The 24,299-nt window shown below is 42.1% G+C and overlaps 1 protein-coding gene across 3 annotated transcripts in view; it reads right to left on the bottom strand.

Moving 5' to 3' along the window:
* Positions 1 to 24,299, bottom strand: part of LOC108702915 (unconventional myosin-X) — a 55,906-nt gene that overhangs the window by 14,900 nt on the left and 16,707 nt on the right. For all 3 annotated transcript variants that reach the window (XR_005964819.1, XM_018238696.2, XM_041579284.1), the window contains exons 3-24: positions 19,400 to 19,558; positions 18,472 to 18,659; positions 18,147 to 18,275; positions 17,860 to 17,984; positions 16,350 to 16,363; positions 16,179 to 16,263; positions 15,890 to 15,993; positions 13,683 to 13,812; positions 12,517 to 12,635; positions 12,255 to 12,401; positions 11,511 to 11,611; positions 10,405 to 10,471; positions 9,865 to 9,957; positions 9,505 to 9,573; positions 8,665 to 8,747; positions 7,694 to 7,802; positions 7,446 to 7,526; positions 6,613 to 6,737; positions 5,336 to 5,450; positions 2,067 to 2,173; positions 512 to 802; positions 269 to 308 (exon numbers count right to left, since the gene is read on the bottom strand). Coding sequence is in view for 2 of the 3 variants with exons in the window: in XM_018238696.2 (XP_018094185.1) it covers positions 269 to 308; positions 512 to 802; positions 2,067 to 2,173; positions 5,336 to 5,450; positions 6,613 to 6,737; positions 7,446 to 7,526; positions 7,694 to 7,802; positions 8,665 to 8,747; positions 9,505 to 9,573; positions 9,865 to 9,957; positions 10,405 to 10,471; positions 11,511 to 11,611; positions 12,255 to 12,401; positions 12,517 to 12,635; positions 13,683 to 13,812; positions 15,890 to 15,993; positions 16,179 to 16,263; positions 16,350 to 16,363; positions 17,860 to 17,984; positions 18,147 to 18,275; positions 18,472 to 18,659; positions 19,400 to 19,558 (2,481 nt within the window). In the remaining variant the exon portion in view is untranslated. The remainder of the gene's footprint in view (positions 1 to 268; positions 309 to 511; positions 803 to 2,066; positions 2,174 to 5,335; positions 5,451 to 6,612; positions 6,738 to 7,445; positions 7,527 to 7,693; positions 7,803 to 8,664; positions 8,748 to 9,504; positions 9,574 to 9,864; positions 9,958 to 10,404; positions 10,472 to 11,510; positions 11,612 to 12,254; positions 12,402 to 12,516; positions 12,636 to 13,682; positions 13,813 to 15,889; positions 15,994 to 16,178; positions 16,264 to 16,349; positions 16,364 to 17,859; positions 17,985 to 18,146; positions 18,276 to 18,471; positions 18,660 to 19,399; positions 19,559 to 24,299) is intronic.

Genomic DNA, 24,299 nt, shown 5'->3' with positions numbered 1-24,299 from the left:
CTATAGATGTCAAAGAAGCATTGTTACAAAGTTATCACTATGCGTGACACTTTGATGTAATACACAATGGTTGTGCTTTTTTTTATCTTTCATAAAACAAAAGTTACCAAACTGTGGGGATGACCCTTGGGAGGAACTAAAGTGGTGAATATTGGAGTCCAATATAAGGACCAATTTGAGTGTAATATAGAATATTCTGGGCAGATATTGGCCCTCAAATTTGAAGACTTAATCCCAGAAAACACAAAAAAAGGTACAAGGAACTGACCTGAGCTTCCCGTAACTCTGCCTCCAACCGTTCCTGCTCCCTATGGGGCAAATAAAGAAAATTGTGAGATTAACAAAGAACAAAGCAGGTAAAACAGGGGCCAGTCCCTGTAAAGGCAGTAAGCTAGCTACCTACCTACAGTTGTTCTCTAGATCTATGTTTGCATGCATGTGCAAGCCACCACCTGTCACAGAACTACCATCACTCTCAGCAACTGCTTGAGGATTAGAATGACATGTCTACCTCCTTTCTTCCTCTTCTCTTCTTTTCCTTTCCTCTTCTTGCTTCCTCTGCTCTTCCAACTCCAGTCTCCTCCTGTCTTCCTCCTCTTTCCTCTTGCGTTCCTCCTCTTCCCGAAGTTTCCTCTCTTCCTCCAGTATTTGCTGATAGAGTCGGCGAGCAACCACCCCCCTCCAGTGCTTCTGGAACTGCACAACCGATCGGCGGAGGCGCAAGAAGGCTGTACGCCAGAAATGGGCCCTGTAATTCCTCTGGATCGTGATTACACAGAGACGAACACGAGTGTAACGCTTCCTGCAACAGAAAGAACTCAGAAATGCAAGGTACCACAAATGGGTTGCTGAACCCATATAAATAAGCACCATTAAAGTTCACTGGCCAATTTTTCTGTCCGTGGTATTAAAGGTCATTTAGCATGATGTGGTGTTGTACTACTCAGATCCAATCCCACCTGTTCCGTAACCTTCACAGTATCACTTGAAACCCTGATGGAAAAGTCAGGGTTATCCTCCATTATTTCATTTCAATCCAAAAATTATGAACATATTAACTCCCTAATACACATGCTGGGCAATGCTGAGCCCCTTTTCTTTTTTAAACCCCCCCTTGAACCATGTTCTCTCTTCCTGCTGTAGCCCAATGTGCTGTGAATAAGGGGGTTTCCTACAGTGTCCAGCTTTCTCTTGGGTCCACGGCAAAAGTAAATACCACAGTTTACTGCCCAGAACCATTTGCAAATGTTTCTGTGAGTCTCTGTTACTGAACAACCATCTGCCCTGTCTTAATACACACAAGCACATTCACCCTTCCAATAAAGCAAAGCACATTCTGACATACTGTTGCTTGATCCATAGCGCTATTGCCTTTGCTGCATCCTGTTCTCTGAACCCAAATAGCTTTCACCTAAAAATAGTAAACCCTACCTGTAGTGAGGTACCAGCTGTCAGAAAATAAATTGCTCTCTATGACCAAGGGAAGGCTTGTATAAATTACGGACAAAGGCATTTAAAATGAATGAAAGGCCATATGGTTTGTGAGGTTGTGTGCAGAAATGTGCAGTGCCATCTATGAAATGCTTGTAAACTTTGCTAAGTAGGTATGTACTATTTCAATCTAGCACTAGTTTTTATACAGTAACACCTGTCCTACTATGTGTATGTACAACTCAATCACAGCACTGCTTGGATAGGAAGAGAACAATACAGTTTGTTGGTGGGTGCCTTTATCATAGGAATAAATACATACAACCAAGCAAAGTTTCCCTGTTGTATCTATTAATGAAAATATAAAACAATGATTATTCAAAAGAAAAAAAAAAAAGAACCTTCTTGATGTTTAAATTAAATGAAAATCAATGTTGTGCAAATGCTTGCGAGAAATCGGTAAGGGAAAATGGACAATTTCTGAAGAGCAATTTTTTTGGACAAAAAAATATTGAAATATGTCAAAATAGAAATAGTTACCCCTTTAAGCAAACACTACAGACACCTGGAAACCTCAACTCCCAGCACTCTCTGACAGTCTGCCCCTACTTGTTCATTGCTGGTGCAAGTGTTACCTTGCAACGTATCCTTGGATGTGAGCGCAAATCACCAAGGCCGCTTTCCTCAGCTCCTCTTCACGGCTCTTCTCCAGCTTCTGCTCCAATGCCTCTTTCATAAACACCTAATGGTGGGGGACAAGACACACTCTTACAGGTGGGGGCAGCCATGTTCCGGGAAGTCTGTGTGTCAGTCTGAGCGTGTCCCCAGTCACTGTCTGTCTATCCCACTACATCTCAGCTGCTCAAGTGTCTGCCCTGCAGCCCCTCGCTCATGTCCCAGCCACTGCCAGAATGGGGAGGGGACTGGAAGGGGGGGCACAGAGGTATGAGACTGGGACAGACAGGAATAGGATGACAAAGCTTCACTCAAAAGGAAATGAAATGACATAGGAATAATCACAGGACAAACTTAGCCAGTGATGGGGAGAGGGGCTGAATAAGAAGCTATAGAGCTATGCCACAGGAAAAGAATAGGGCAATCACTGCTAGAGGCTGGGGGGCAGACAGTAATGGGGACAGCAAAAGAGACTGGTATTATATGGTCCCTCAGAAACACAGAGAGGCAATACATAGGGTAAAAAGAAAACATTATTTCAATAAGAGCAGAGCAAGTATGCAATTAAGAGGGTTACAGTGTTCAGCATACAGTACCATGCCACTTCCAGTTTGTTCCAGTATACTACCCAAAGGGCTGCCGTCTGCACCCCTTAAAAATATTTATTCATCCTTAGGCTAAACCATACAGCATAGAAAGGAATCTTTCAAATATTGGGTGACACTGCACTGTAGCTGCCTCTTTCCTGCTCATTCATCTGCTCCCCAACTTACCCTCTATGCTACCCTCTACAATTCCCTGCCTCCATTGGGCTTTTTCCATACACCCAACCTGCCATCTTTGTGCCCCTTTGCTATTACTGCCAGAACAATTCCTGTTAATCCCACTTTACACTGCTACTGCCAACACCCTTACCTGCCAACTCCCAGCCAAGTCATACTAATTCTTGCACTATTCCTACTGCTCTCTAATCCCTCCCAATTGCTCTCTGCCCCCATCTTGCACAAACTACTATCATGCATCTTACTCCCTAAACTCTCCCTCTTTTACATTCTGATCTGCACTCTGCCAGCTGCTATGGTCTTTACTACACTCTCCATCTGCAATTCCACCCTCCCTGATGCTCCTATGCCCAACACATTCACCCACAATTTTCTTTTTCTGATAGCTTTTTCTAGCTACCTGCACTGTCTGTGACCCTCCCCAATATTCTCTGTACCATCCTTGCAGCCCAACTATGCTCTTCCCTACCCAGCCTAAATTACTCTGTACTCCCTTCACCCTCAAACATCCAGGCAAGTGATAAGAATAGAGGGAAGGAGCATTAGAACATGATTTCTAAGAGAGAAGGTTGCAGATTACCCTTAATGGCGCTCTGCATTCCTAATATTGTGCGGGTTGTTTCTTTTTATTATTTTTTAAAGCAAATACCCAAAAGAAGTAATTCTCCCCCCCCCACACCGGCACCCCCAGCTTCCTTCCAGCTGTTGTTCCTTCTGTTCATAAACAATCAACTAGGATGTGAGAGCACATGGAGCAGCGGAAATGGAATTCTTGAAGCAACGAAGGTCAAAGGGATAGAAAGGCAAAGACCTGTTCTTAACTTGGAATGTAAAAGGGATAGCGTATGAAGGCAATATTGGGGGTATATATAATTCTATTGGCAGAGTGTGAGGCAGAGCTAGAACAGGTAAATACATTATTATGTCAGTAACAAATAAATTCATAAAAAAGAGACAACAATCAGTAAATAAAGATATAACTCCCCTCCATTAGGTTTAACAGGCAGTTCTTGGAACAAAGCCTTAATGATTAGATTTTGCATACACAAAGCCGCTGGGAGTTGCCTGTGACCTTGAGCTGAACAAAGAGGCCCTCTCTCTCTCTAACATGCAGGGGACACCCAGCACTAAAGCCAGCCGCAGGCCTGTGATACAATGAGTCTATTTCACAGCCCCAGCTGGCACCCTTCCACCTACTCCATTCCCCAAAATGTGTTCCCCGGGCAGCGCCATGCTCCGTGTGTCTCCCTCTGTCACACGTCCCCTCTGCCGAGCACCAAATGACCTGCTGAATTCCACTTCTCCCCCTCACCCACTTGCACATACCACAGGCTGTCATGGCAGGCAGATAGAGACTGCCAATTAGTCATGGTGCTCTGATCGGGTTAGCTTTTTTCTTATGGTTTGAAAGGGTAACTTGAACCCAATCTTTTTTAAAATATACCATTTGCCCTTTAAAAATTAAAATCCATTCTATAACATCGTGGCACTGTACTCTTTAACATAGGCAGATTTATTGTCTCTACAAGCAGGTGTCACTATAGCATCGAATGCTTTTGTACAGTTAAAAATACACAGAACATTGCCAGGGACAATAATGGTTTTAGATCATTGTTTTAGGAAAATAAGGGACATCCAGCAATATTTTTGACCCTTTGACTGCTGACTGTAAGCTGGACAAGGTGCAAAAATAAACTATAACCTGGAGGTAAAGAATTATGAAACAGCACCAGACTGGAACTGAAACTGCTATTTGCTCAGTTTTTCATGACTCCCAGCAACATGTCGTATAATTGAATGTCAGGAATGCCTAAGAATAATAGGCTGCCTGATGAAAAACATGTATTTCTATTAATGATCTGTCCTCAGACTGAAGCAACTTTCTGGTTGACCCTAACAATCAAATGACATTTTCATTTAGAGGTTCATTTTATATTAATATATATTTCTGGTTTCAGTTAGGACTTACAAGAATTATAAAATGTTATAAAACCTGTTGGGTAAAATGCCTTTTGGAATTTTTCAGTGTCATAAAATAAAAAAAAAACGGGACTTATATGGGGACCTAAATGCACCAATTATGTAGAAGTATTAATTTCTGCATCATTATGTTAATTTAATTAAATACAATTTCAATAACACCCATAAAAAATACAGACAGTAAACTGTGAATATAAACAAACATAAAAAAAATGCTCATGGCACAACAAATAACCGTAAAAAAAAAAAACTCAGATTTCATATTCCTGGTTTCAGTTAGTTTTAGCAAGTGGTTATAAGAGGGTTTTGAACCTTTTGAAAAGAGACTTCTACTGTATCTATAATGCACCATGAAATTACACATTTCCCACGGTGCACTGAATATTTTGGTAATAAATAATACTTATCTGTATAAATCATGATACACCCATTTAATAGGTTCAGAAGCCTTTCTGTTCCTTCCATACCTTGGTTTTGCCCAGCTGCCATTCTCTTTTAGTGCCCTCGTAGGACTGCAGGAAAGCGGCACATTTTTCCCGCACCTCGTCTGTGGCTTTGAGATTCTTCAAGAGCATCTTGTACCTGCACAGAACTCAGCAGTGAGTACCAAGTCTACAGCACCACAGGGCACCATCTAAATAGGGCATATACTGCTACAATAAGCACAACTTGGGCAGGGTAGGTAAATCTGGCCCTCACTTGAGGCACTTGCGTTATTACTTTTTCATTGTTTTCTTTACACTATTATTAAATTTGTAATAATTCTCACTTCAATACATTGTACTATTTGTTAATAGTAATTAATTGATTATGTGTTTTACCACTAGGTGGAACATGCACCAACGTGAAAGACAAAATCCTTGGAAAATGGCACTGCTGCAAAGGCTCGGGACATCACTGTACCCATTCCTCTCAGCACCCTTATATCTTTATTCCTCCCCCTAGATAAACTACAATTTCATGGAGCACATTGCCTCCATAGACGGATTAAAGTCTGAATCTGACCTGAAGAAGTCTATGGCAGGAGAATACAAGTAGGGGAGACCAAGATATTGTGCAATGCGTTTACATCTCTCACATCTCCTAGTAAGAAGTGTCTTGTGAAAAAATGCTTTGTTTGCTCATTTATGTAATAGGGACTATACACTGTAAGCTAATAATCATTTATTGGGTAAGTCCATTTGGGATAAAGCATTTTCATATTATTATTAACTTCACTAGGAACCTCCAACACGGTAAGTGAATCAAGAGTCTTCCCAATATTTCTTTGGACTATTCCGGTGTTGCTCACTCACAGTGTCAGCCACAGATGGGCTTAGACTGAAACTACAGACATTGAATGGATTTCTATGGCAATGTAAAAGCACAATCAAGTAGTAAAAGCTCCCTCTAGTGGCCACATTTTCTTTACCTTTTTAGACTGTTCATATAATTTAATGCAATGTGAAAACCCTCCCAATAGCTCTAAGGTGAATCAAAGCCACACCCTCTCCTGTAGAATAAGAAAGCAGCCTAGGACTAGGAAGTACAGCCAATCAAAGCTTTGTCTCCGAGTCAGTACTGGGGATTCACATATACATGAGAAGATTTCTAGTGGGGCTTATAATAATGGGCCAATGTCTTTTCCTATGGAGACATATCCTTTAATACTGTGCTTTACCTAAGAAGAAACTTAGATCATTGGGTCAGCAAAAATGGCCTTTAGTCTATTGGTCAAGACATGAGCCAACTGAGTAAGTCTCACCTGCTGACAAAATCCTGGTAGAGTCGGCGCACAGGAAATCCAGCTCTCCGGATCTTCACTGTCTCCAGCATTCCAGAATATCTCAATTGGTTCAGCACCACATCTGGGTTAAATGTGTTTGAGAGCTGGGAAAGTGTATAATTGTGAATACAAGGAACAGTGCACCCTTACTAGAGACAAAGCTACTAAGAAAGATCTCAAATGGGCACCAGGACATTTTGTAGTAATATACTTATTGATATGAAAGGGAAATGTACCGCAGATTTACGCATTCCATGGTGATGCCCATCCACCAGCAGTAGTGTTTATTTTGCTTCTGGTTTATGTACCCAAAATACTACTACTGGTTCAGCCTTGTGCTGAAAAGCCACAAAGGCATTATTGGACCCCACTTGACTACAATCCAGTTAAAAGAAGACAGAAAGCAGTTCAGGCCTGTAGCCATCCTATTTGGCTGTTAATGGGGCACTTGGCAGCAGGATAAAATACCTAAGGTTTTTCATAGCCTGCAGAGAGAGCTACCATAAAAGAATGCCAGCATAGGTATTCCCCTGTACTAAACACTATTCAGCAGGAACAGCCTCTTTAGTTTGCTCATACATAGAGGGATGGGCTACCTTGAATACAAAGGGCTCAATTACTGCTGTAAGCTACCTGGAACTCTAAATAAGCAGAGCACGACTGCCCAATCCACCCAAATGCTATGTACATGTGAAAAGGGTCTTTTTTTCTGCTGGCACCTATATCATGAAACTTGCAGTTCTGGAGATAAATGAGGGTTTATATGCAGAGTAAGTGAAGCCAATTTAAAGGAAACAGAAAGATGTACTTACCTTCTCAGTGTTGGGTTTGATGCAGCGAATGAAGAAAGGGTTAGATGTGCTGAGCACGGCCATCAGGGAATGGAGAGACTCCTACACAAACACATTAATAAAGGAAAGGCTTAGTACAGAAATAGATTCATAATAATTAATTTCATGAAAATCATATACATGGAAGCAGCCATTTGGGGACCAAGCAGATACAAGGGCTGGCGGTCCATCCGTTTCCAGTGATTATACTGTATAGAGTTGTTACTTACCCTGAATTGTGAGCTGACTGTCGGCTTCTTTCTCTGGGTCCCCATTTTAAGAGTCTCCTCGCTGTTTCTACTGCAGACTTTCTCAAACAGGTCATACACAAAGTCTAGCCTAGGAGGCAAACAAGGGATGTAAATCTATTCCCAAGTTATGTCATATATCTCTACCCTAAGTACGTCATACACAGTGCCAGGCCAAATGGTGTTAGTGCCCAAGACATGCCCCATACCTTCAGGAGGTGAGGAGGGAGGCAGTGACGGCAAAGCATAACCCCCCCCCCCACCACCACCACCACCAAACATTCATCATCTCCAACCTCGACAGGCATCCAATTTTTATCTTCTCTACCTAACCCTCCCCCGTGGCTGATGGACTTCCAGATGGGCCTGACCTAGGGGCAGCCAAGCAGAAAAGGTGCCCAGTACCCCTCTCCGTTGTGCCCTAGGCAAGTGCCTGTCCCCCTAGTTCTGCCCCTTGTCATACTGTATGTCTACCCTCCCTGCTAAGTACCATGATTTCATTTCTCTACAGTTCAGTGCGCAGGAAATATTTGCCAACTTTAAAAGATGAAACCTTAGCTCCATTGAGGACCTTTCCTGTGAATAAGTGAATGAATTCTCCCTCCACCACTTACCCAGAAACAGTCTAGACCCAATTACTGTATTTCCTGTTCCTTGCAAGCTCTCCTTCCCATGGTCAGCAAGGGGTTGGATTTAATCCTAACTGAACAGTCAGCAGGAGGGTTCTCCAATTCTATTGATCTCTAGAGGCAGTGTAAACTAGTTTACATTAAACCACTATACACAGGTTTGGCCCACAATTCCCAGACAGTAGTGCTGAGACTTTCAGATAATGGGTAACTAACCATACAATGTGCGATGCATATACTTTGTTAATTTAGTGTTAGTGGGTTTATAGAGGACCATTCTCACAGAGGTTACTTCTCCTTTAAGCCTGCTTTAATCTCACTCACCTGCTGTCCCTGAGCATGTTTAGAATATCATCCCTAAACGTGTCTCTGTTCTTCTCCAGGAACCCCTGCACATCATATGTAACCTATAGAGTTAAAAAAAAAAATCATTATTATTATATTCTGACTGAGGTGAATAAATAAATAATTCATGTGAATAAATCCTATGAATATCCAGAAGGATAGAAAGGGAATTAATATACCACTGTTCTAGATGGCCACCAGCACTAAATGGGTTAAAGGCTGTATCCATTTGGGCTAAAACTTTGCACCATTTCGACAAACCTCAGTAGCAGCCTTCCCATGAGAAATGAAGCATTTCTGCCCACAGTACTCATCCAGTGACAGAGCTCTGATTCTCACTTCTGGGCTGCTCTCTTCCCCATGGTCAGACAGGGCTGTGGCTTGTTTTCAACTGAAAAACTGATTGTAAGTTTTGTATATTAGTTTATATGGGGCAGTGTCGAATAGTGAAAGAGACTCAAAGCAGAATATGTCACATCTGGCCCAAAAAGGGACCCAAATGGGTCCCCTGGCACCTTCAATTATTGCTTGTTGTGCAGTTCTAATAGTGAGCCCTATGAAAACCATGGATATAGAGAAAGTAGCTGTAATGTTGCCCTTCCAGAGTGCAAGAACCTTTTAAAGGGTAACTCCACCTAAAAACTTGCAACGTTGAAGGTTGTATGAAGGGTTATATTGCTTCTAAGCAGAATGTGAGCTGTAATGGTGCTGCATTGTAACCCTTGATGTTTTGTCTTATAGTGATCACATTAAAAAGTATATAGACAAAAAAAACACCCTGAACTGAACAATGTAATTAACCTGCCCTGAGGCACTTACCTCCCCCGCATAGTGCTTGATGCCAAACTGGTGCTCAGTCACACGAGGCTTCACGTAATGGGGGTTATTCTGGGACAATGGGGAAAGACATTGGTGTTATATTGAGACACTGAGAATCCCTGCAATGCTGTTGCAACTAAGCTAGACAAATCTCTGGACTGGTTCTGATGGGCACACACAAAAGGAAAGAAAGCACCCATTCTGAATCTGTGCCTAACTGAGTCTCAAACTTGACCCCGTCACTGCTTGACAGCAAGGGAACCTAAAGCTTAAAGTGAGCGTTGCATGCATTGTCGTTACAGAACGCCATAAAGCAAGGACACAATGAGAAAAGGTGTTATACATAACAACATGACTCACCGAATGCTGGTTATGGAGCTTCTCAAGGAGAGTGAAGTCTGTCCCTTTAGGAAAACGACTTTCTTCATTGATTAGAGCCAAAATCCCTAATTTCTGAAATTGCGAGGAAGATTATGATGAAACAATTAATGGAAATTACCATATATAAGCTATGAGGCTCCAAATTCCAGGCACTTCCTGTCTGGTCCCTGAAACCTTATGGATGTCTCAAACTATAAACCACAATTTAATCACTGGAAGTAATTGCTTAATATTATACAATTCTAAACTTAAGGGACCTCACATGTGGCCCCTAACTCCTCAAAAGGTCACATATAAAATAACATTCAGTAAAAGAAACATATCCAGACTAACTTTTTACAACAACCAGGGAGGATACAGATGACATTAGCCACATGCAGCTTTGAAGCACTGGCTGGGCATTGCTGGACTAGTATTGCTCACTCACACTCTATTATATTATATATAATATTCTCTCTCAACCACAGCAAGGAAAAGTTTCCCTTTACATCTGCTATTGATTAAGAATAATGGTCTCACCTTTTCTATTAGATCTAGGCACTCTGCATTGTCCATCCAGTCTATGGCGTCCCAGTGGATCCCCTCCCTTGGAGTGGCATAAAGACAATGGGGCAAATGGGCACAGAGAAAAAATGAGAGAAACAAGATGAAATCAAACTGTAAACAAGAGGTTAAACAGTAACGAGAAACTGTCCTGTCTATATCAGCCTTTGCATCTGCCCCTGGCCTCTATCTCTCCTGCCCATCATCAATGAGGAAAGCACAAAGAATCTGTAATAGTAGCTGTGGTTGAGAAGGGAGACCCATATCTCTATGTAGCCAGAGGAAGACTATACTAAACATGTACTAAATATGAATGTTCCACAATGCCTTTCTCACTTATGTTCATCTCCTTCTTACAGAACATGAAAGGCATTGTGGGAATGGAGGAGCTGACCTGACTGCTGATATGTTTCCATGGTATGGAGTCAAGACAAGAGTGCAAGGAAATAGTAAGAGATATTAACTGTGCATGAATAATGAGCCCCCAGGCTCTGGCAATGAATGCTTCTATTTAACAATTCATTAAAGGAAAGTAAACCTTAAGGGCAGAGACACACGCTCAGATTCGGGGATATAGCCGCCCAGTGACAGTCGCCTAAGGAAACTCCGGGCGACTTCGGAAAATGAAACGCACTGATTGCCATCATGCCGGCGATTTACATTCTAGCCAGCGAGAGGCAGTTTGGGGAGATTAGTCGCCCCGAAGAAGAGAAGATTTATCGATGGGCACCTAATCTCCCCAAATCAGAGCGTGTGTCTCTGCCCTTAGCCAAAATCATGTAAAATTGCCCAAAGAGCTTTTCTAGCACCTTTTTTATTTAGTTTTTCCATATATGACTAGTATTAAACTCTAAATATAATGAGCACTACACAGTGCCACCCATTAGTCATTTTGGGTGACTGGCTACAGTTGTCAAAAAAAATCATTTCTTGAGAAAAGAAACTTCTTGTGATATTGCTCTACTTAAAAAATTACATTTTAATTTTTCTGGTCAGTATGAAGCACAGCAACACCACAAGATTTTCCTTTGGTCAGGAAAGGTGACTTCCCAAAAGCCTCTGCTCCCTCTTGCCACACCCACCTGTTGTACTCCAGCTGCTCGAGGGAAAAGATGTGCTTATTGAAATATTCCTGCAGCTTCTCATTGGCATAGTTGATGTTGAACTGCTCAAACCGATTCACCTCCACAAAGCAAACAAAACCACAATCAGCCAAAAGCAACCAGAGTGTTATTAAGAATAGGCAGAGGGCACTGGCACTCAGGGGAAGGCAGGGGCGCTGCCATGAGGCAAGTTGAGAAACTCATCTCAGGTGGCAGCAGCCTGCAGGTTACCAGGGTCGGCAAAAAGCCGCACATGTTTTTTTTTTGTTCTTATATATAACAGGGAGTTGTTATCTGGTTACTTTCCCATTGATCTGCTGATCGGCTACTGGGGGTGATGGGAGGAGGGTGATATTACTCCAACTTGCAGTGCAGCAGTAAAGAGTGACTGAAGTTTATCAGAGTCACATGACTGGGGGCATCTGGGACAATCTGTCTAGCCTCATGTCTGATTTCAAAATTAAATATAAAAAAATCGGTTTGCTCTTTTGAAAAACAGATTTCAGTGCATAAGTCTGCTGGAGCAGCACTATTAATTGACACATTTTGAAAAAAAAAAATGTTTTCCCATGACAGTATTCCTTTAAAGAGCTGAAATTCCAATTTTTAAATCAGAATTTTATCTCTGTGCACTCAGGTGCTCGAAAAGGTAAGAGCAGGGTGTGAGGGGGGCGGCATCTGAAAACCCCTAAGGGTTAATTTATCATTTATATTTTTAAATACCTGGAAGTTCTCAAAGCCAAATATATCCAGAATCCCCACAGACTTGAAGTTCTCTTTGCCTCGAATACGAGAATTGATCTTGCCCAGAAGCCAGGAAAAGCACTGAGCATATAGTGCCATGGCAAGAGAATCCCGGGAGTCAGTTGCCTGCACAGAAAGGAACATACAGTAAATAAGTAAGAAGGACCCTAGGGCCCACAGAGTGAGACAAAATAGGTATGAAACAGCACTGGGAAAGCTGAATCCTTGTGGAACATCTCACCTGCTCCACCGTGAGAGGAGAACTGATTTCTTCACCACGGAGAATCATGGATCTTTGTGTCAGAACCTCAGATAGCTGGAATGAGTCCAGTCCAAGAAGATCAGCTGCATCACTCAGTACTAAGGGAAAGACATTGCATACAGCAGTTGTACAAATCAGCTTCACGTAAGCAAAGTTAGCCTTTAATATTCATAATATAAAAAAACAAGTACCCTGCGTGGTGCCTTATACACAGTATACACAGAAGGGAGCCTGCTATGGATATGCCTATGAGTGATATAATGGTAACATCAAGAATTGATGAACAGGGCAGACAGCAAACTGTTCTTGTAATGGAATCCCCCATCTCCTGAATACCTTGTATTAGTTACTGAATCAAAGTCATATTACTTATTTATTTGCCTCTCAGCATGCTTTGCAAATTTACTACTCAGTCAAGTGTAGTTGGTTACACGTGCTTATTTAGACTATCCAAACTGAAGGTCAGATTGGGTTCATCTGATTATTGTAAACCCCAACCAGATCTAAAGCTGGCCATAGACGCAAAGATCTGATCGTATGAATCGAGGATTCGTGCGATTTTCGGACCGTGTGTGGAGGGTCTCGTCATTTTTCATCCGGCGAAGATCGGTCGATCAGACAGGATAAAAGATTTCTGTCGGCTGCGGGTAATATCTCTGCGTGCATTGCCTATCGTATGATTTTCAGTGGGAGACTGTCACTAGCTTTTGTCAGACATAACTTTCGTCAGGGGCAGAACATCGGCTGATCTGTTTTTTTCTACTTTATTTGATCGGAATGGTTAGTGGCAGGTCGGGAGATGGGGAAGTCCGATCGTACGTTGATTTGTACGATTGGATCTTTGTGTCTGTGGCCAGCTTTAGTCAAACATAGTGACCCAGACAAAAAGCAAACTAAAGCCATGTGTGTCCAGTAGATGGCGCACAGTCACAGGTATAAATACAATGGTATTCATAATTTTGGCAATCATTCCATTGCCGCAAAACAGAAATACTCTTTCCTGATAATACAGCAAAACTAAAGCCTTCAGCTTCAAAGGCTGCTCTTCATGTAAAGTTAAAGTAAAACAGCCCCTGTAGACTCCAATCAGTGACCAAAGAAATATGGCAGAAAACGTGATCAAAGTCCAGGTGATGCTGCATTACCTGCTTTGGTTGTGATCTGGGCCCCTCCAGCTGTCATAAACTCCAGGTTCCCCAGCTGCAGAATTCCGGACAGCAATTTCCACATTTCTCTGATCTCCTCATCACTAAAATCCATCACTTGCAGGGCAGCCTATGAACCCAAAACAGAATCAGAGACAATTTAGGTCATGTCCCCAATCTGGCTGGTCCGCTTCCAGTTATGCCTCTGATGCACTTAAAGCCCCTCCCATTTCCTGACAAGCGCTAACCCTTTGGTGGAGTTTGTGATAAGGGACTGTACCTTGTCTAGGTAGTAATACAGCAGCAGGTCAGTCATACCTTTAAGAATAAAAGCTTTTTTTTTTTTTAAACTCCCTAAAAAGACTCTAAAAAGTCCCACAAATCACATTCCTCTCTTCTTGCATTGAATCTGGAACCTGCTGCAGCAACCAGCTACTTCCTTATCCAGCCTGAAGCTCCAGGTGTATAATTTTTGGGGCTGTTTAGAATAATTTTAGGAAACAGTAACACCAAAAAATTAAAGTGTTTTAAAGTATTGAAAATATCATGTAGTGTTGCCCTGCACTGGTAAATCAGATCTGTTTGCTTCAGAAACACTACTATAGTTTATATAAACAAGCTGCTGTGTAACAATGGCGGATTTAGAAAAAAGGCTATATGGTACAGCAGCAAAACTAGATATTACTGGGCCCCATAGCCAGGACTGGAACAAGGGGTAGGCAGAGTAGGCACGTGCCTAGGGTGCAAAGCTGGGGGGGCCCAGAAACGTACCGCTCTGTCGCCTACTCCATGTCCAGTCCCCTCTTTCCCCAACTGCCGCTGGCATTTTCTTCACCTATTGTGCTCCGGCGCATGCGCACAGTCCATTTTTGTGCATGCGCACAGGAGCTAGTTCCGTTTGCGCGCACGAGGTGCTCCATTGTGCGCATGCGCGCACGAGGGCCAATAGGGGTGTGTGCGCGCGCGAGCATCAATTCGCCTGCGTGCTCTCAGTCGGTGCCGGGGACAGACAGGCTGCCTAGGGCGCCTGGCTGGCCTGGCCCGGCTCTGCCCATAGCAAATTATTTTTTATGCCCCCAAAATACAGTTGACAAAATTTATTGAAACTGTATATGAATTAGGGCCACATGGGGCTTCCTCTGCTTCCTCAAGTTACGCCTCTGTGGCACAGGATAAATAGTGGATTACAGATAACATTTTGTTCTACAGAGTTTATCTGCGATCTGCTGTGTAACTTGAGCCTTTCTCCTTTGAATGGCTGCCCCTATTGCTACACAGCAACTTATTTATATAAACAGTAGTAGTATTGCCAGTGCAGGGCAACACTGCATTATATTTGTATTACTTTAAGGGCTTTAGCACACGGGCAGATTTGGGGAGATTTAGTCTCGCGGTGTTTTGCTTTCCGAAGTCGCCTGAAGTTTCCTCGAGAGGCAACTTCGGCGACTTCGGAAATTCGAAGTGCCGCCAGTGCATTCCCGCAGGCGATTTTTCATTTTAGCAGTCGGAAGGCAGGGGGAAGGCAGTTCGGGGAGATTGTCACCAGGCGACTAAATCACCCGAATCTACCCCTGTGCTAAAGCCCTGAAACCCTTTAATTTTTTGATGTTACTGTTCCTTTAAGCAGTCTAGGACAATCTGTTTCAGAGTAAAGGTGGCGATAGAGGTAACAAATACAATCTTTCCAAGAAAGATTGTTAGTTTTAATAAATGCATGTAGAGCTGACTCACCAGATATACAAGTAGAAACAATAAAATTCGACCTGTATCTGACGATTTAGCACTTTCCAGTGGCTGAAAAGTGGAAAGGCACCTAATCAAAATTTTCCGCCTGGCCAATATAAAAGTCTTCTGCCGATATCGCCTCATCTCCCACCATACACGCACTTAATATTGTACAAAAATGTATTTCATACAATAATATTGGTGCGTGTATGGCCACCTTAAGGGCTGATATTTATTTTTGATTTTTATTTATTATTATGGCTGGGGCTTTTGCAGCCGTGCTATTTTTCAGGGATTTTAAGAGTTTTTAGTTGTCACTGCATGCTCCTCCTAGTGGCGAAAAGTATAAATGAATAGTAATACAGCTATTTACAAGATAAGTTCATTTATACAAGTCATTAGGAACTTTATGATCCAGTAGTTAAACCTTCCATTCTTATGCATCTGTATGAAACCCAATTGTATAGGCATTTGGGGCTCACCAGAACTTTCTCATGCATGTCCTCATCATTGAGTCCTTCTGCCGTCACGCAGCCAGAGGTGCTAAGATACTGGTAGGTTTGCGGGTCAGAGAGGGAGAGCGTTTCTGTAAGATACAGACAGCAATTAATATGCGAGACATCTGCAGTGCACAGCCCTTATTTACATGATGCAATTGTGCGGATAAATCCTGAATGCTAATGTTCAGCTCCAGCCATGAGATTTCCAGTACAGCCCCTGTCTGTACTGCCCTGCGAATTGGGCTTTCCCATATAGAAGAAATGCTCTCACCTTTTTCCTCCTTATTGGCTCCTGCAAGCAAAGCATAGAATATATGGTAGTTCCTCTCCCCTGGGCTCTGGCGTGTGACCCGCGTCTGAAGGAGAGAAGGGACAGTTGCACTAAAGCTATGCTTCATGCTCTATTTGTATGTAAGAGGAGAGGAATGGTTGGCAGACTTACCTTCTCTAATAAATCTGGATACGGATCAGTTAGGAATCTAACACTGTACAAAAGTAGTTTTTTATTGTTTCAAGACATGTTAGCGCACACATTGACAACTAGCATAAGTAGCCCTACGGCTGGAAGTTTCCAACTCAAAATATGCACTAGAAATTATGAACATACAGTACTATACATTATTTACTGCTACTGGGCTACTCTCATTGGGTGCCTAGAATTGTCGCCGGCATCGGAATTGTCGCCATCGTCACAACTGTCGCTGAAATTTTGCGAATCAATTTTATCCGGTGGCGAAACACAGAAATTCCCCGCAAATCCGCGCCTGGCGAATAAATTCTAACTGCACTAGAAAGAACCTTTTGTTTAACCACCACTGTTCTAAGGTATAAGCCTGTTTGAACTTAACTTTCATTACGCTGTATTGTGGTGCAAGACAAAGAAAACAGATGCAGCTATTGGTGCATTACAAATATTAGCAAATACTATGCACATTGCTGGTATCTTAGGTTAGAGAGCCTCTAACTTCCACACTCATGGTTGCTGCCTGTCTGTCACTGGGAGCACTAGGCATCTTCCTTTTTTCTCACAAAAAGAAGTGGGTAAACAATTATCACTGACCCCTCGTTCAACTGACACCCATTTTTCTCTCTCTCTCTCTCTGCATTAGCAATGCGTGCCCCCCTCTCTTGAGCCACTCCGGCACTTGGAAAGCTAATGCCAGGTCTGAAAGGTCGCCTTCAGCAGCTAAAACGCCAGTGGACAGTGATTCCCAAGTTTTTTTTTACCTGTGAGCCACATTCATATGTAAAAAAAAAGATTGGATAGTAACACAACTATGCAAAAAGTTCACAGGGATGGCAATTATGGGCTGTGATTGGCTATTGGGTAGCCCCTATGTGGGCTGGCAGCCTACAGGAGACTATGTTTTGAAGTACACCTGGTTCTTATACAAACAAAACTTGACCCTGCACCTGCTTTACAGCCACTGGGAGCAACATCCAAGGGGTTGGTAAACAACATGCCCCTCCTCTGAATTGAAGGGAAAATAATATGTCTGTCTGTACATTCACAAACAAAGGATTATCTGGCCCCTTCCCCCACTACCTCATCTTATAAGCTCCTCCCTTCTCATACCTGCCTTGAGCCATGGGGAAGGAGTTGAAAACAACCAACTAGAGAGACCCCACCCCCTCCCTCTGGCAGTCAGCGACTCCTAGCCCCAAGAACAATAGGTCTTCATGGGCCTCCATTTAAAGAATTGCAGCCTTCTTAATCTCTAAATGACCAATAAAACATTACTAGCACAGCTGGTTCTTCTGAGGTTTATGTATGTGCTTATATGTGCTTGTTCATGTCAGGGGGGCAGCCATGATTGCACTGTGATGCAACACTGAGATGCACAAAGGAATACCATTTTACCAAAGTATCTATCAGACATGGCCATTCTTATATGTTACTCAATGAGCCAAGCTGAGTGCTTTAAATCCATAACCAGTCCCTAAAAGGATACAGTCCACCACACGCCCCCCTTGAATATGTCCCTGCTCCGAGAAGTGAAGTTGGATGAATTTCCCAAAGCGGCTGGAGTTGTTGTTGTACACTGTTTTGGCATTCCCGAAAGCTTCAAGGATAGGACTGCAAGGAGAGATATATATATTTTGGGAGATGCTGTGGGGCCACAGTGGAATCCATAACAACACAAGCTAAATGCCCTTGCAATATTTTCTGTAATCATTCAGACATTGCTAATGGGCAGCCACCAAGCTAGGCCAACGTTTATCATATTTCAAATCCTACCTGCTCTCCATGATGGCTTCCTCCACGTGCGTCTGCATTCCTCCTCCCCCGGCCGAGTTCTGACTCATTGATGAGAGAAATTTCAGCAGCAATTTGGTGCTCTCTGTCTTCCCTGCTCCACTCTCCCCGCTGTAATGAGATGGGGTGTCAGAGTAACGGATGATTATTCAGGAAAGGTAGGGCGTTTTGAACATTTGGCTGACTCCATGAGTCTGTCTATACCTGGTGCCAAGTCTGGCATAATCACCATCAGCAGAGCTGTTCAAATAGGACCGACTGCCTTATGAGCTTAGTGACATAATTCAGACAGGTCACCCCCACTTACCTTATAAGCACACACTGGCTGTCATGCCTCTTCCACAAGCAGCAGTAACACTCATTTGCAATAGCAAATATATGGGGGGGCAATTCTCCAAAGTGGTGGCGGCTGTACAAATCCACGCATTCCTCATCATACAAACCAGCTATGGGCTTGTACGGGTTAACAGAGGCCAGGATCGAGCCAATGTTTGTCTAGAGAAAGCAAAAGTTTACCTAATGAGAAACAGAGGTCAGTTCCACTGTCAAGTCTGGCTGGTTTCTGCTACATTGTTTCAAGAGTCATAACGGACACTGAATAAAATGTAAACAGACATATGCTGCTTCTGATAGCAATAACATCTACATATAACATTAAAACCAGTAGACATGAGGAATTCATGTATATTAGGAAGATGCTTTATGTATCTTTTTTTGGGCGGAGGTTCCTTTTACATTTAAGTACCAATTAGTGACAGCAGGTTTTAATTGCCCGGTATTTAAACTGGGTACAGTCTTCTATGGCACATGCCATTTTGCATTGTTCTATAATTAGGCTGTTATTACCAGAAGGAAGTGGTTCTTTTCTCTGAACAAAACCTAAAAAGCAGAACAAATGATTCCTGGAAGCAGCACTAACCCAAAAGAGAAGATATAATCTACTTTACATTTATTCCACCGTATATTTATTAGAATTTAAGCAAAGGAGTGAGCTGCCATATTATCAGTTTGCCCCCCCCCCACTAAAAAAAAATAGCCAGCGTCTCTTTCCTACTCCATTTCTATCTCTTCAAAATAGAACTCCCTCTGCACTGACTCCACAAGTGGAAGACAACGCACATGGTGAAAGCAAGAGAGAAAATTACAGAAAAGCAAACAGCCGAAAGACAGTGCACAAATGCACCCCCTCCCCAAAATTCCTATATACTCACAGTACTCTACTCGTGGATACTCACATAGATCTTGTCCTGTTGGTAGCGCAATCTCAGGTTCAGCATTATGGAGGCTTCATGTAGATCTGACAGAAGAGACATGTCCTCCACCCCTTCCCTGCTGCTCTGATGCATTGGGAGAACTTTCTCACGGGACAGGGAACATCGGGGGTAAATGAAGACCTGGCAAAGCGAAAAGGCAACAGCAATTATAGGGACATTTATTTAAAATGCTGAAAAATGTAAGCAAAAAGAAATGTCATAAAATTATTAAGTCTGCTTTACATTTTCTAACAAAGACAAGACATTTGCTTTATGGCTATCTGTATAACAGAATATTCTGTCACAGTGACACAGATCTTATCTAAAACCAATTGTAAGCAGCAGTCCTGTCCTGCTTTATGGTTGAGATTCTAGCTATCTTTATAACAGTGTGTAGGGACCATGAGGGTTAATTTCCCTTCCGGTCTTTTAATCTAATTCGAATCAAGCTTTCCTCCGAAAAAACCTCGAAATGTCAGGAAGGCTAATAACATCTTCAAATGGTCCAACGGACCTCTGCCATAGACTTGTATTAGAAATCGGCAGGTTTTAAGTGGCGGTCGGAGCCTCATGGCAGAGTGTGGGGTTTCCTAGAGTTTCCAAGGGCAGAGCTCTTGGATTGGTGCAGCATGGTTGATCCCAAAGGAAGCCACAAGGTGTCGCTGTGCACCAATATAAAAGGAGAATGCCATGTGCTCACACATCCATCTTGATTCGGATCTTGTCTTGGATGCAGGATGGAGTGATCGTTGGCTGGGGTACTGCAGTGGCAGACCTCAGGATATGGAGACACACTATATGGCTGCTATGTCCTGTGTGGGCTCAGGGATAACTAGACCCTGTTGTTCCGGAAGATTGACACTGTAGTTTAAAAGCTCGTACTATAGAGAGTACTGGGAGCTACGATCAAGCAAGTGATGTGCTCGACTGGGAGAGTCTGGAGCCTATAAAGATTTTATCGCTCAGCTCTGTGTGTGACTCCTTTGGGGTAAGTGTTACCTGAGGGAAGGGGTAGGAAAGGATGAGGATCCAGCGATCTCCTGTTTGGGGAAACAGGCTGTTTGTGTCCCTGCCACGTGGGAGCAAATACTTTCCATCAGGAAGGTATTTGGGCAGGTAGCGCTACCTAGGACTGGTACTCTTTTGGGGAAAAGGGATTGAGACTCTTGGGCTGCCAAAATGGAGTAGTGTGGGACTTTTCCTGGCAGGGAATTACCAGGACTGGACTGCTACAGGTTCCTAGGGTAGTGGGCATTTTTATTAATGAAAATGTAAAGTTTTACTTCTGCATAAAAGTTATATTTGTATATAAAGTTTGTGATTGATTTGTTGACCTAATGGGGCCACCGCAGGTGTATTCTCGGATCCCATTAGGTGGAGGCACTGCCAGAGAAGCATTCCCAGTACCCGATCACCTTGCAAAGGGAACTCAGGACTCAAATTCGTAAGCAAGTACGACCTTGGAACCAGGGGGGTTAGCCAAGTGGGCGTTACAAGTGCATTCTGCCACATAGGCATCCCATTACAGACAGCAATCCTATGTTTATAACAGAGCTAGTTTAGAAATACCTAAACTAATTGGGAACATTGATCCACATTCTATTGTACCTTGTCGGGTTGTCCCTTGCATGTCCCCTTGTATAAGACTTCATACAAAGATAGACATTTATTTTTGTTGGTCATTTGATCTATGAGCTGAATGTGTATATATATATATATATATATATCAGAGAAAACCTCAACATCATTATACTATATATTATAAAAAGGAACTAAAATGTTCTGAAAGCTTGCTATAATTATCTTAGTTAGCCAACATAGGTATCCCCTTTATACCACTTAATTGTTTTGCCCTGTAGCTGGCTAACATGGTACAACAACTTTACAAGGAGTGGCTTAATGTAACAGAATTTAAAATGAATTACTCTATGCAGCAGAATTCCAAGACCCATGCCCTGTCACTGTATGAGGCAGCGCAGACACAGACTTTACAGTAAGGTCAATCACCCTTTCCTTTTCCTCCCATTTCTAAGAGACGTCCATTAGAATTAGTATTTGAAGGCTTTTGTGGAATATAAACAAGAAATCTGCCCTGTGAAACAGCTTGCTACTGTCTGTGACGCTCCTCCTTTTCCCAGCAATGGAAGATCATATTCCTTGCAATGCTACTGAACACAACTGCACTGGGCATTGTCACATAACTTTGACAGCACAGTAGGAGGCTTTGATTATTTTGTGCCCAGAACATTCTCTCTGCATATATGTATTTATACATGAGAGGTGTCATATGGTTTCCCTTAGACAGTACAATATAAAGGTATAGATTATTAGGCACCCAGAACATTTCATCTCTGTATATTTGTAATTTATACATATGGGCAGGCAGTGTTATATTGTTTCTATTAGAATACTACACAGTAGTTGCATTTACCTTGAAGAATGGAAACTGCCATAATAATATGAAGTCGTATATCCTGATCCAATTTTAGCAATGTTTCCCCTATAAATGTCAAGCTGTTTATCTACTTAATGAAGTGAAGAGGTATCGCTGCCCCAGTGACTTCCTCAAGGAAACTCATTACACCACTGTATTTGCTCCAGAAGCGTCAGATCTGTCTCTCTGTCCGTTCTGCTCTCACGTTGCACATTGTGTCTTACAAAGCCTTTGAGGCAGTGGCAGCCACTCAGATATGATGGATTTCTATACAACTCTTATACCTAGTCACCAGCTCTACTACAGCCTGGAACCTGAGCTATACACAGTCTGCAAATTCCCATGAGCCTTTTTGAACTGAATGCCTTTATTTTCTAAATTCAGTTGATCAAATCGTATGCAAGTGTGTTATGTATAAATACAAATATACAGAGAAGGAATGTTCTGGGCACACAATGAGTTGTATCATCTTAATGTACTGGGGAAGATAAACACAAAAAACTAACTGTATCACAGGTCACTTAGATCTCATCAGAATCATTTTCTGCACTGCCATTGGACTATTTAAAGGAGAAATAAACTCAAAATTGAATATGGCTAAAAATACCATATTGTTAAAAAAAATGTAAAAACTCTGTCTGGAAGTGAAATTATTATAGGGGATCTCTAAAGGAGCAAAAAGAATGCTTCAGACAGACTTTTTGTATTTTCACAATGATACACCCATCATGTTTGACGTTTAGCATTATTTACTTAACATATTACATCTGCTGTCCTGTCTTGCAGGAGTTGCATATTTTTGCACTTTTTGTCTGTTGTCTGGTACATCTATGTTGTGTATAGCACCATGGTCCTAGAGGAACGTTGTTCACACATTTCACTGTGTACTGTACAAACGTATATGGATGAAATGACAATAAACTCACTCTTGACTTGAAACAGACTCAGACTGATATTCAAAATAGGCCCTGGCACTTCAAGTACAGGTATGGGGCCTGTTATCCAGAGTGCTTGGAACCTGGAGTTTTCTGGGTAAGAAGTCTTTCCGTAAAATGGAATCACCACAACTTAAGTATACTAAAAATAATTTAAACATTAATTAAACTGAATAGGATTGTTTTGTCTCCAATAACAATAAATGATATCTTTATTGAGATCCAGTACAAGCTACTGCTTTATTATAACACAGAAAAGGGAAATCATTTTTTAAAATGTGAATTATTTTATAAAAATTGAGTCAAATTGGCGATGCCCATCAGTAATTTGGAGCTTTGTGGGTAACAGATTTTCAGATCCTATACTTGTATCATTAATGAAATGTGAACCTATACTTGTATCATTAATGAAATGTGAAATTGTTCCATGAACGTCTTGTCTGTACATCTAAGCAAAGACACATAATAAAAGAAACTTTTTCATGAAGATTAAATTATTATTATTATTTTACGAGCTGAAGTCTGTTCAACAGCTGGGTGCCCCTTCTTTTTTATAAGCAAGAGATTCCAGACACCCACCCACTACCTTAAACAGTTAGCAGGGTCAGACTGGGGGCCAACCAGGGCTGCTGCTTTGGGGCCCCCAACCCCTCCTGGGCTTTCCGCCCCAGCGACAAAGGCACCTCAGGTCCCCCCCCCCTGTGCAGCAACTGACCCCCCTCCCCGGGCCTACCCTTTTTCCTGCTCGCAGCAGCAACCAGGGGCTGGAAGTTAGTTCAGGGAGCAGCGCTAATAGCAGGTCCAGGCCAGGGACACACCAAGTTTTTTTTCCCGGTGTCCCACTGGCCCAATCCGACCCTGCTTATTCAAGACAGAGAAAGGCCAAAAACAGGACTGAAATGTTGACAAATACATTTTTCTATATTTTCATTGCATTAGAAAGTCCTGGAGAGTGTCTATTGTTGGAAACTCTATTTATGATACACGAGACAGCACCCAGGCATGTGCTGACTATATACTGGAGTGCACTGCATATGGGACTGTATATGTGCACTGTGTAACTGCTTTATTGTCTTATAAGCACCAAGAGGGCAATATCTGCATTTCTGCATAATGATCTTCTCTCAGACTTAGCCAAGTTGATAAATCGTTCCTATTGACTGGCACCTTGTGCAGACTCAATAATAAATCACCTCTTATTGAACAAATGGGGGTCACTGATCAACCCCATGATTAAAAAAAAAAGTAGAGTGGGCATCATTATCTCTGTCTCTATATATATATATATATATATATATATATATATATATATATATATATATATATTTATTAGGTACCTATCTAGTGCCACCAACCACTATTTCTGTAGGGGAAATGAGAGTAGTGGAAGCAGTAACATTTCCAACACTTTTCCTGTCTCTTTCCCTATAGATTATTTAACTATCTAGTGTTCCTTATTTATATTTAAAGGTACCAAAGTAGAGAAGACAATAACCCTTCCCTATTTTCCCCA

This window comes from Xenopus laevis, chromosome 9_10S, assembly GCF_017654675.1.
Source record: "Xenopus laevis strain J_2021 chromosome 9_10S, Xenopus_laevis_v10.1, whole genome shotgun sequence".
Lineage (NCBI taxonomy): Eukaryota > Metazoa > Chordata > Amphibia > Anura > Pipidae > Xenopus > Xenopus laevis.
The sequence above is the reverse complement of the archived record's forward strand: the minus strand, read 5'-3'. Positions and strand labels throughout refer to the sequence as shown.